Here is a 12771-nt window from a genome sequence, read left to right as displayed (position 1 = left end):
ATATGACCTTTCTATTTCCTCCATCTATCCTCGTTCTCCTCACCTCCTTATTAATTGAACACTTGATTACCAAAACCGGTCCACTGTCAGGTCCTTACCTTCCAATCCAGCAACAGCCAATGTGGATCCTAATAAAATACTAAATCTCCATGACAGTCAGGAGCCTTGTCCGAAATCGGTCTTGCCTACCACTTACTAAAACTGCAAACTATGTTCTAATAGTTTTACATACTATTTGGAATGTTTTGTTTAGTAAATACTACATAATATTACATCACTACTACATTACTACATACTATTCAGAAAGTATTGTTTAGTAAATACTACATACTATTACTACTACATTACTACATATTATTTAGAACGTATTGTTTAGTGAACACTATATACCATTACTACTACATTACTACATACTATTTGGAACACATTGCTTAGTAAATACTACTTACTATTACTACTACATTACTACATACTATTCAGAACGTATTGTTTAGTAAATACTACATACTATTCAGAAAGTATTGTTTAGTAAATACTACATACTATTCAGAAAGTATTGTTTAGTAAATACTACATACTATTGAGAAAGTATTGTTTAGTAAATACTACATACTATTCAGAAAGTATTGTTTAGTAAATACGAAGCAAGAAATATCAACGTACTGATCCTAGTGAGAACATCTAATGTGTAACTGCATTTATTCCCGCCATTCGGTCATTTTGGTCCAGCGCACCCCTCCTGCTTTTCATCTAGTGGAAATACTATTACTATTGACGAAGAGACTCGTCTCTGGAGATCCAGCTTGGTTTTTTCAGCTGTTGTCAAATAAACAACTCTCTTCCTGAAAGCAGAGCAGTGCAATTCTACTAGATGAAAAGCCGAACTGGGTATGACATCCTGACATTTAAAACGGACTCCATTTTCAATATGTCACATATTATAAAAACCTTCTATTTCCGGCACTGTCGGAGTTAGAAGCAGCAGCATTAACATCTGCTAATCACATGTATGTGACCAATAACATCTGCTAATCACATGTATGTGACCAATAACATCTGCTCATCACATGTATGTGACCAATAACATTTGATTTGATTTTTAACCAAAATGCCTACTAAGTACGGGTATTCGGACATACCCAGTGAACCCCCCTGATGCCCAGTCTACCCAGTGAATCCCCCTGATGCCCAGTCTACCCAGTGAATCCCCCTGATGCCCAGTCTACCCAGTGAACCCCCCTGATTCCCAGTCTACCCAGTGAACCCCCCTGATTCCCAGTCTACCCAGTGAACCCCCCTGATTCCCAGTCTACCCAGTGAACCCCCCTGATGCCCAGTCTACCCAGTGAACCCCCCTGATGCCCAGTCTACCCAGTGAACCCCCCTGATTCCCAGTCTACCCAGTGAACCCCCCTGATTCCCAGTCTACCCAGTGAACCCCCCTGATTCCCAGTCTACCCAGTGAACCCCCCTGATTCCCAGTCTACCCAGTGAACCCCCCTGATTCCCAGTCTACCCAGTGAACCCCCCTGATGCCCAGTCTACCCAGTGAACCCCCCTGATGCCCAGTCTACCCAGTGAACCCCCCTGATGCCCAGTCTACCCAGTGAACCCCCTGATGCCCAGTCTACCCAGTGAACCCCCCTGATGCCCAGTCTACCCAGTGAACCCCCCTGATGCCCAGTCTACCCAGTGAACCCCCCTGATGCCCAGTCTACCCAGTGAATCCCCCTGATGCCCAGTCTACCCAGTGAACCCCCCTGATTCCCAGTCTACCCAGTGAACCCCCCTGAAGCCCAGTCTACCCAGTGAACCCCCCTGATAGCCAGTCTACCCAGTGAACCCCCTGATGCCCAGTCTACCCAGTGAACCCCCCTGATGCCCAGTCTACCCAGTGAACCCCCCTGATGCCCAGTCTACCCAGTGAACCCCCCTGATGCCCAGTCTACCCAGTGAACCCCCCTGAAGCCCAGTCTACCCAGTGAACCCCCTGATGCCCAGTCTACCCAGTGAACCCCCCTGATGCCCAGTCTACCCAGTGAACCCCCCAGATGCCCAGTCTACCCAGTGAACCCCCCTGAGGCCCAGTCTACCCAGTGAATCCCCCTGAAGCCCAGTCTACCCAGTGAACCCCCCTGATGCCCAGTCTACCCAGTGAACCCCCCTGATGCCCAGTCTACCCAGTGAACCCCCCTGAGGCCCAGTCTACCCAGTGAACCCCCCTGATGCCCAGTCTACCCAGTGAACCCTCCTGATGCCCAGTCTACCCAGTGAATCCCCCTGAAGCCCAGTCTACCCAGTGAACCCCCTGATGCCCAGTCTACCCAGTGAACCCCCCTGATGCCCAGTCTACCCAGTGAATCCCCCTGAAGCCCAGTCAACCCAGTGACCCATCCTGATGCCCAGTCTACCCAGTGAACCCCACTGATGCCCAGTCTACCCAGTGAACCCCCCTGATGCCCAGTCTACCCATTGAACCCCCCTGATGCCCAGTCTACCCAGTGAACCCCCCTTATGCCCAGTCTACCCAGTGAACCCCCCTGATGCCCAGTCTACCCAGTGAACCCCCCTGATGCCCAGTCTACCCAGTGAATCCCCCTGAAGCCCAGTCTACCCAGTGAACCCATCTGAAGCCCAGTCTACCCAGTGAATCCCCCTGAAGCCCAGTCTACCCAGTGAACCCCCCTGATAGCCAGTCTACCCAGTGAACCCCCCTGATGCCCAGTCTACCCAGTGAACCCCCCTGATGCCCAGTCTACCCAGTGAACCCCCCTGATAGCCAGTCTACCCAGTGAACCCCCCTGATGCCCAGTCTACCCAGTGAACCCCCCTGATGCCCAGTCTACCCAGTGAACCCCCCTGATGCCCAGTCTACCCAGTGAACCCCCCTGATAGCCAGTCTACCCAGTGAACCCCCCTGATGCCCAGTCTACCCAGTGAACCCCCTGATGCCCAGTCTACCCAGTGAACCCCCTGATGCCCAGTCTACCCAGTGAACCCATCTGAAGCCCAGTCTACCCAGTGAATCCCCCTGATGCCCAGTCTACCCAGTGAACCCCCCTGATGCCCAGTCTACCCAGTGAACCCCCTGATGCCCAGTCTACCCAGTGAACCCCCTGATGCCCAGTCTACCCAGTGAACCCATCTGAAGCCCAGTCTACCCAGTGAATCCCCCTGAAGCCCAGTCTACCCAGTGAATCCCCCTTATGCCCAGTCTGCCCAGTGAATCCCCCTGATTCCCAGCCTACCCAGTGAATCCCCCTGAAGCCCAGTCTACCCAGTGAATCCCCCTGAAGCCCAGTCTACCCAGTGAACCCATCTGAAGCCCAGTCTACCCAGTGAATCCCCCTGAAGCCCAGTCTACCCAGTGAGTCCCCCTGATGCCCTGTAGACTGGCCCAGTGCAGCTCCAGAACATCTGGGCCCCTCATGTTCCACACTGCTTCAGAAAAATGCTTTATCCTCCAGAGAGATACATTTATCTCATTGTACCCAACCATGAAGAGTCCTATTCAAAGACATGTCTGCTATTCAGAAATGAATAGCAGGGGGGGGGGGGGGGTAGCTAGCTTAATGACTCCAGTGGATTGAATGACAGAATGCCTGATTGATGTGCATCCCTACCCCCACATCTCAGTTGTCTGCATTGGTTTCTTCTCCCTACCCCCACATCTGAGTTGTCTGCATTGGTTTCTTCTCCCTACCTCCTCATCTCAGTTGTCTACAGTGGTTTCTTCTCCCTACCCCCTCATCTCAGTTGTCTACAGTGGTTTCTTCTCCCTACCCCCTCATCTCAGTTGTCTACAGTGGTTTCTTCTCCCTACCCCCTCATCTCAGTTGTCTACAGTGGTTTCTTCTCCCTTCCCCCTCATCTCAGTTGTCTACAGTGGTTTCTTCTCCCTACCCCCTCATCTCAGTTGTCTACAGTGTTTTCTTCTCCCTACCCCCACATCTCAGTTGTCTACAGTGGTTTCTTCTCCCTACCTCCTCACATCTCAGTTGTCTACAGTGGTTTTTTCTCCCTACCCCCTCATCTCAGTTGTCTACAGTGGTTTCTTATCCCTTCCCCCTCATCTCAGTTGTCTACAGTGGTTTCTTCTCCCTACCCCCTCATCTCAGTTGTCTACAGTGGTTTCTTCTCCCTACCCCCTCATCTCAGTTGTCTACAGTGGTTTCTTCTCCCTTCCCCCTCATCTCAGTTGTCTACAGTGGTTTCTTCTCCCTACCCCCTCATCTCAGTTGTCTACAGTGTTTTATTCTCCCTACCCCCACATCTCAGTTGTCTACAGTGGTTTCTTCTCCCTACCCCCACATCTCAGTTGTCTACAGTGGTTTCTTCTCCCTACCCCCTCATCTCAGTTGCCTACAGTGGTTTCTTCTCCCTACCCCCTCATCTCAGTTGTCTACAGTGGTTTCTTCTCCCTATCCCCTCATCTCAGTTGTTTTCAGTGGTTTCTTCTCCCTACCCCCACATCTCAGTTGTCTACAGTGGTTTCTTCTCCCTACCCCCTCATCTCAGTTGTCTACAGTGGTTTCTTCTCCCTACCCCCACATCTCAGTTGTCTACAGTGGTTTATTCTCTCTACCCCCACATCTCAGTTGTCTACAGTGGTTTCTTCTCCCTACCCCCACATCTCAGTTGTCTACAGTGGTTTCTTCTCCCTAGCCCCACATCTCAGTTGTCTACAGTGGTTTCTTCTCCCTACCCCCACATCTCAGTTGTCTACAGTGGTTTCTTCTCCCTACCCCCTCATCTCAGTTGTCTACAGTGGTTTCTTCTCCCTACCCTCACATCTCAGTTGTCTACAGTGGTTTCTTCTCCCTACCCCCACATCTCAGTTGTCTACAGTGGTTTATTCTCCCTACCCCATCATCTCAGTTGCCTACAGTGGTTTCTTCTCCCTACCCCCTCATCTCAGTTGTCTACAGTGGTTTCTTCTCCCTACCCCCAGATCTCAGTTGTCTACAGTGGTTTCTTCTCCCTACCCCCTCATCTCAGTTGTCTACAGTGGTTTCTTCTCCCTACCCCCTCATCTCAGTTGTCTACAGTGGTTTCTTCTCCCTACCCCCTCATCTCAGTTGTCTACAGTGGTTTCTTCTCCCTACCTCCTCATCTCAGTTGTCTACAGTGTTTTATTCTCCCTACCCCCACATCTCAGTTGTCTACAGTGGTTTCTTCTCCCTACCCCCTCATCTCAGTTGTCTACAGTGGTTTCTTCTCCCTACCCCCTCATCTCAGTTGTCTACAGTGGTTTATTCTCCCTACCCCATCATCTCAGTTGCCTACAGTGGTTTCTTCTCCCTACCCCCTCATCTCAGTTGTCTACAGTGGTTTCTTCTCCCTACCCCCACATCTCAGATGTCTACAGTGGTTTCTTCTCCCTACCCCCTCATCTCAGTTGCCTACAGTGGTTTCTTCTCCCTACCCCCTCATCTCAGTTGTCTACAGTGGTTTCTTCTCCCTATCCCCTCATCTCAGTTGTTTTCAGTGGTTTCTTCTCACTACCCCCACATCTCAGTTGTCTACAGTGGTTTCTTCTCCCTACCCCCTCATCTCAGTTGTCTACAGTGGTTTCTTCTCCCTACCCCCACATCTCAGTTGTCTACAGTGGTTTATTCTCTCTACCCCCACATCTCAGTTGTCTACAGTGGTTTCTTCTCCCTACCCCCACATCTCAGTTGTCTACAGTGGTTTCTTCTCCCTACCCCCACATCTCAGTTGTCTACAGTGGTTTCTTCTCCCTACCCCCACATCTCAGTTGTCTACAGTGGTTTCTTCTCCCTACCCCCTCATCTCAGTTGTCTACAGTGGTTTCTTCTCCCTACCCTCACATCTCAGTTGTCTACAGTGGTTTCTTCTCCCTACCACCACATCTCAGTTGTCTACAGTGGTTTATTCTCCCTACCCCATCATCTCAGTTGCCTACAGTGGTTTCTTCTCCCTACCCCCTCATCTCAGTTGTCTACAGTGGTTTCTTCTCCTTACCCCCACATCTCAGTTGTCTACAGTGGTTTCTTCTCCCTACCCCCTCATCTCAGTTGTCTACAGTGGTTTCTTCTCCCTACCCCCTCATCTCAGTTGTCTACAGTGGTTTCTTCTCCCTACCCCCTCATCTCAGTTGTCTACAGTGGTTTCTTCTCCCTACCTCCTCATCTCAGTTGTCTACAGTGTTTTCTTCTCCCTACCCCCTCATCTCAGTTGTCTACAGTGGTTTCTTCTCCCTACACCCTCATCTCAGTTGTCTACAGTGGTTTCTTCTCCCTACCCCCTCATCTCAGTTGTCTACAGTGGTTTCTTCTCCCTTCCCCCTCATCTAAGTTGTCTACAGTGGTTTCTTCTCCCTACCCCCTCATCTCAGTTGTCTACAGTGTTTTCTTCTCCCTACCCCCACATCTCAGTTGTCTACAGTGGTTTCTTCTCCCTACCTCCTCACATCTCAGTTGTCTACAGTGGTTTCTTCTCCCTACCCCCTCATCTCAGTTGTCTACAGTGGTTTCTTATCCCTTCCCCCTCATCTCAGTTGTCTACAGTGGTTTCTTCTCCCTACCCCCTCATCTCAGTTGTCTACAGTGGTTTCTTCTCCCTACCCCCTCATCTCAGTTGTCTGGAGTGGTTTCTTCTCCCTACCCCCTCATCTCAGTTGTCTACAGTGGTTTCTTCTCCCTACCCCCACATCTCAGTTGTCTACAGTGGTTTCTTCTCCCTACCTCCTCATCTCAGTTGTCTACAGTGGTTTCTTCTCCCTACCCCCTCATCTCAGTTGTCTACAGTGGTTTCTTCTCCCTACCCCCTCATCTCAGTTGTCTACAGTGGTTTCTTCTCCCTTCCCCCTCATCTCAGTTGTCTACAGTGGTTTCTTCTCCCTACCTCCTCACATCTCAGTTGTCTACAGTGGTTTCTTCTCCCTACCCCCTCATCTCAGTTGTCTACATTGGTTTCTTCTCCCTACCCCCTCATCTCAGTTGTCTACAGTGGTTTCTTCTCCCTACCTCCTCACATCTCAGTTGTCTACAGTGGTTTCTTCTCCCTTCCCCCTCATCTCAGTTGTCTACAGTGGTTTCTTCTCCCTACCTCCTCATCTCAGTTGTCTACAGTGGTTTCTTCTCCCTACCCCCTCATCTCAGTTGTCTACAGTGGTTTCTTCTCCCTACCTCCTCATCTCAGTTGTCTACAGTGGTTTCTTCTCCCTACCTCCTCACATCTCAGTTGTCTACAGTGGTTTCTTCTCCCTACCCCCTCATCTCAGTTGTCTACAGTGGTTTCTTCTCCCTACCTCCTCACATCTCAGTTGTCTACAGTGGTTTCTTCTCCCTTCCCCCTCATCTCAGTTGTCTACAGTGGTTTCTTCTCCCTACCTCCTCACATCTCAGTTGTCTACAGTGGTTTCTTCTCCCTACTCCCTCATCTCAGTTGTCTACAGTGGTTTCTTCTCCCTTCCCCCTCATCTCAGTTGTCTACAGTGGTTTCTTCTCCCTACCCCCTCACATCTCAGTTGTCTACAGTGGTTTCTTCTCCCTTCCCCCTCATCTCAGTTGTCTACAGTGGTTTCTTCTCCCTACCCCCTCACATCTCAGTTGTCTACAGTGGTTTCTTCTCCCTACCCCCTCACATCTCAGTTGTCTACAGTGGTTTCTTCTCCCTTCCCCCTCATCTCAGTTGTCTACAGTGGTTTCTTCTCCCTACCCCCTCACATCTCAGTTGTCTACAGTGGTTTCTTCTCCCTACCTCCTCATCTCAGTTGTCTACAGTGGTTTCTTCTCCCTACCCCCTCACATCTCAGTTGTCTACAGTGGTTTCTTCTCCCTACCTCCTCATCTCAGTTGTCTACAGTGGTTTCTTCTCCCTACCCCCTCACATCTCAGTTGTCTACAGTGGTTTCTTCTCCCTACCCCCTCACATCTCAGTTGTCTACAGTGGTTTCTTCTCCCTACCCCCTCATCTCAGTTGTCTACAGTGGTTTCTTCTCCCTACCCCCTCACATCTCAGTTGTCTACAGTGGTTTCTTCTCCCTACCCCCTCATCTCAGTTGTCTACAGTGGTTTCTTCTCCCTACCCCCTCACATCTCAGTTGTCTACAGTGGTTTCTTCTCCCTACCTCCTCACATCTCCTTCATCTTCCCTGATTATCTTTGATGTATTTGACAGTTCCGGTGGAGTGGAGGACAGACGACCACATTAAACCACTGAGATGAGTAAAGGCTCTGTCTCTTTCTTGACCACTTCCTCTCTATTAGCATGGGGTCCTGACTCTGTGTCGTTACACAAACTATGAATTGATTAGATGATGGCAACGCATTATTCGCTAGGGGAGGAAGGTAGACCCTAGTGGTTAGAGCGTTGGGCCCAGTAACTGAAATGTTGTATTATCGAATCCACGAGCTGACAAGGTAAAAATCTGTCGTTTCTGCCCCTGAACAAGGCACTGTTCCCTGGCCGTTTGTGTAAATAATAATTTGTTCTTAACTGACTTGCCTAGTTGAATATAAAAATAAAACATTTGAAAAAAGTTATACATTTTATGTTAGAAAGGGAGGATCAGGTGTGTTAGACAGGGAGGATCAGGTGTGTTAGACAGGGAGGATCAGGTGTGTTAGACAGGGAGGATCAGGTGTGTTAGAAAGGGAGGATCAGGTGTGTTGTGTTAGACAGGGAGGATCAGGTGTGTTAGAAAGGGAGGATCAGGTGTGTTGTTAGACAGGGAGGATCAGGTGTGTTAGAAAGGGAGGATCAGGTGTGTTGTGTTAGACAGAGAGGATCAGGTGTGTTAGACAGGGAGGATCAGGTGTGTTAGACAGGGAGGATCAGGTATGTTAGACAGGGAGGATCAGGTGTGTTGTGTTAGACAGGGAGGATCAGGGTGTTAGACAGGGAGGATCAGGTGTGTTAGACAGGTAGGATCAGGTGTGTTGTGTTAGACAGGGAGGATCAGGTGTGTTAGACAGGGAGGATCAGGTGTGTTAGACAGGTAGGATCAGGTGTGTTGTGTTAGACAGGGTGGATCAGGTGTGTTGTGTTAGACAGGGAGGATCAGGTGTGTTAGACAGGGAGGATCAGGTGTTATGTTAGACAGGGAGGATCAGGTGTGTTGTTAGACAGGGAGGATCAGGTGTGTTGTTAGACAGGGAGGATCAGCTGTGTTGTTAGACAGGGAGGATCAGGTGTGTTATGTTAGACAGGGAGGATCAGGTGTGTTAGACAGGGAGGATCAGGTGTGTTAGACAGGGAGGATCAGGTGTGTTAGACAGGGAGGATCAGGTGTGTTAGACAGGGAGGATCAGGTGTGTTAGACAGGGAGGATCAGGTATGTTAGACAGGGAGGATCAGGTGTGTTAGACAGGGAGGATCAGGTGTGTTATGTTAGACAGGGAGGATCAGGTGTGTTAGACAGGGAGGATCAAGTGTGTTAGACAGGGAGGATCAGGTGTGTTAGACAGGGAGGATCAGGTGTGTTAGACAGGTAGGATCAGGTGTGTTAGACAGGGAGGATCAGGTGTGTTAGACAGGGAGGATCAGCTGTGTTGTTAGACAGGGAGGATCAGGTGTGTTGTTAGACAGGGAGGATCAGCTGTGTTGTTAGACAGGGAGGATCAGGTGTGTTAGACAGGGAGGATCAGGTGTGTTAGACAGGGAGGATCAGCTGTGTTGTTAGACAGGGAGGATCAGGTGTGTTGTTAGACAGGGAGGATCAGCTGTGTTGTTAGAGAGGGAGGATCAGGTGTGTTAGACAGGGAGGATCAGGTGTGTTAGACAGGGAGGATCAGGTGTGTTGTTAGACAGGGAGGATCAGGTGTGTTAGACAGGGAGGATCAGGTGTGTTGTGTTAGACAGGGAGGATCAGGTGTGTTAGACAGGGAGGATCAGGTGTGTTAGACAGGGAGGATCAGCTGTGTTGTGTTAGACAGGGAGGATCAGGTGTGTTATGTTAGACAGGGAGGATCAGGTGTGTTAGACAGGGAGGATCAGGTGTGTTATGTTAGACAGGGAGGATCAGGTGTGTTAGACAGGGAGGATCAAGTGTGTTAGAGAGGGAGGATCAGGTGTGTTAGACAGGGAGGATCAGGTGTGTTAGACAGGTAGGATCAGGTGTGTTAGACAGGGAGGATCAGGTGTGTTGTTAGACAGGGAGGATCAGGTGTGTTGTTAGACAGGGAGGATCAGGTGTGTTAGACAGGGAGGATCAGCTGTGTTGTGTTAGACAGGAAGGATCAGGTGTGTTAGACAGGGAGGATCAGGTGTGTTAGACAGGGAGGATCAGCTGTGTTGTGTTAGACAGGGAGGATCAGGTGTGTTAGACAGGGAGGATCAGGTGTGTTGTGTTAGACAGGGAGGATCAGGTGTGTTAGACAGGGAGAATCAGGTGTGTTAGACAGGGAGGATCAGGTATGTTAGACAGGGAGGATCAGGTGTGTTAGACAGGGAGGATCAGGTGTGTTAGACAGGGAGGATCAGCTGTGTTGTGTTAGACAGGGAGGATCAGGTGTGTTAGACAGGGAGGATCAGGTGTGTTGTGTTAGACAGGGAGGATCAGGTGTGTTAGACAGGGAGAATCAGGTGTGTAATGTTAGACAGGGAGGATCAGGTGTGTTGTGTTAGACAGGGAGGATCAGGTGTGCAATGTTAGACAGGAAGGATCAGGTGTGTTGTGTTAGACAGGGAGGATCAGGTGTGTTAGACAGGGAGGATCAGGTGTGTTAGACAGGGAGGATCAGCTGTGTTAGACAGGGAGGATCAGCTGTGTTGTGTTAGACAGGGAGGATCAGGTGTGTAATGTTAGACAGGGAGGATCAGGTGTGTTGTGTTAGACAGGGAGGATCAGGTGTGTTAGACAGGGAGGATCAGGTGTGTTAGACAGGGAGGATCAGCTGTGTTAGACAGGGAGGATCAGCTGTGTTGTGTTAGACAGGGAGGATCAGGTGTGTTTTGTTAGACAGGGAGGATCAGGTGTGTTGTGTTAGACAGGGAGGATCAGGTGTGTTAGACAGGGAGGATCAGGTGTGTTGTGTTAGACAGGGAGGATCAGGTGTGTTGTGTTAGACAGGGAGGATCAGGTGTGATAGACAGGGAGGATCAGGTGTGTAATGTTAGACAGGGAGGATCAGGTGTGTTGTGTTAGACAGGGAGGATCAGGTGTGTTGTGTTAGACAGGGAGGATCAGGTGTGTTAGACAGGGAGGATCAGGTGTGTTGTGTTAGACAGGGAGGATCAGGTGTGTTGTGTTAGACAGGGAGGATCAGGTGTGTTAGACAGGGAGGATCAGGTGTGTAATGTTAGACAGGGAGGATCAGGTGTGTTGTGTTAGACAGGGAGGATCAGGTGTGTTGTGTTAGACAGGGAGGATCAGCTGTGTTGTGTTAGAAAGGGAGGATCAGCTGTGTTGTGTTAGACAGGGAGGATCAGGTGTGTTGTGTTAGACAGGGAGGATCAGCTGTGTTGTGTTAGACAGGGAGGATCAGCTGTGTTGTGTCAGACAGGGAGGATCAGCTGTGTTGTGTTAGACAGGGAGGATCAGGTGTGTTGTGTTAGACAGGGAGGATCAGGTGTGTTGTGTTAGACAGGGAGGATCAGCTGTGTTGTGTTAGACAGGGAGGATCAGGTGTGTTTGTTTACCTGTGGCCTTCTCTGGGTTGTTGCACATATAGCAGAGCCAGCTGCCCTCCTCTTCACTGAATCCAAACAGGTGAAAGAAACGCACCTCCTGCAGATGGATCTGCAGACTATCCAGGTCCTACAGAGAGAGAGAGAGAAAGTCCCCTAAGCATGCTGGTCCTGGGGCTCTGTTCATAAACACACCCCACAGAGTCCCAGGGCAACAACACAAACACACCCCACAGAGTCCCAGGACAACAACACAAACACACCCCACAGAGTCCCAGGGCAACAACACAAACACACCCCACAGAGTCCCAGGACAACAACACAAACACACCCCACAGATTCCCAGGGCAACAACACAAACACACCCCACAGAGTCCCAGGACAACAACACAAACACACCCCACAGAGTCCCAGGACAACAACACAAGCACACTCCACAGAGTCCCAGGGCAACAACACAAACACACCCCACAGAGTCCCAGGACAACAACACAAACACACCCCACAGAGTCCCAGGGCAACAACACAAACACACCCCACAGAGTCCCAGGACAACAACACAAACACACCCCACAGTCCCAGGACAACAACACAATTAGACCCAACCAAATCATGAGAAAACAAAGAGATAATTACTTGACACATTGGAAAGAATTGACAAAAAAAACAGAACAAACTAGAATGCTATTTGGCCCTAAACAGAGTGTACACAGCGGCAGAATACCTGACCACTGTGACTGAACCAAACTTAAGGAAAGCTTTGACTATGTACAGACTCAGTGAGCATAGCCTTGCTATTGAGAAAGGCCTCCATAGGCAGACATGGCTCTCAAGAGAAGACAGGCTGTGAAAAGGCAACCAGTGATGAAAAGGGAAACCAGTGAAGAAAAGGGAAACCAGTGATGAAAAGGGAAACCAGTGAAGAAAAGGGAAACCAGTGAAGAAAAGGGAAACCAGCGAAGAAAAGGGAAACCAGTGAAGAAAAGGGAAACCAGTGAAGAAAAGGGAAACCAGTGAAGAAAAAGGAAACCAGTGAAGAAAAGGGAAACCAGTGAAGAAAAGGGAAACCAGTGAAGAAAAGGGAAACCAGTGAAGAAAAGGGAAACCAGTGATGAAAAGGGAAACCAGTGATGAAAAGGGAAACCAGTGATGAAAAGGGAAACCAGTGATGAAAAG

General features: G+C 49.5%; 1 protein-coding gene across 4 annotated transcripts in view; it reads right to left on the bottom strand.

The window, feature by feature from the left end:
- Positions 1-12771, bottom strand: part of LOC110503413 (ventricular zone-expressed PH domain-containing protein) — a 206028-nt gene that overhangs the window by 27193 nt on the left and 166064 nt on the right. For 3 of the 4 annotated variants that reach the window (XM_036962011.2, XM_036962012.2, XM_090218942.1), the window contains one exon: positions 11608-11725. The exons of the other annotated variant lie outside the window; for it this stretch is intronic. In XM_036962011.2, the coding sequence (XP_036817906.2) occupies positions 11608-11725 (118 nt within the window). The remainder of the gene's footprint in view (positions 1-11607; positions 11726-12771) is intronic. 4 annotated transcript variants of the gene reach the window in all.

Source organism: Oncorhynchus mykiss, chromosome 24 (assembly GCF_057628025.1).
Source record: "Oncorhynchus mykiss isolate SJ-2025 chromosome 24, ASM5762802v1, whole genome shotgun sequence".
Classification (NCBI taxonomy): domain Eukaryota; kingdom Metazoa; phylum Chordata; class Actinopteri; order Salmoniformes; family Salmonidae; genus Oncorhynchus; species Oncorhynchus mykiss.
Note: the sequence above shows the minus strand (reverse complement) of the source record. Positions and strands in the feature narration are given on the sequence as shown.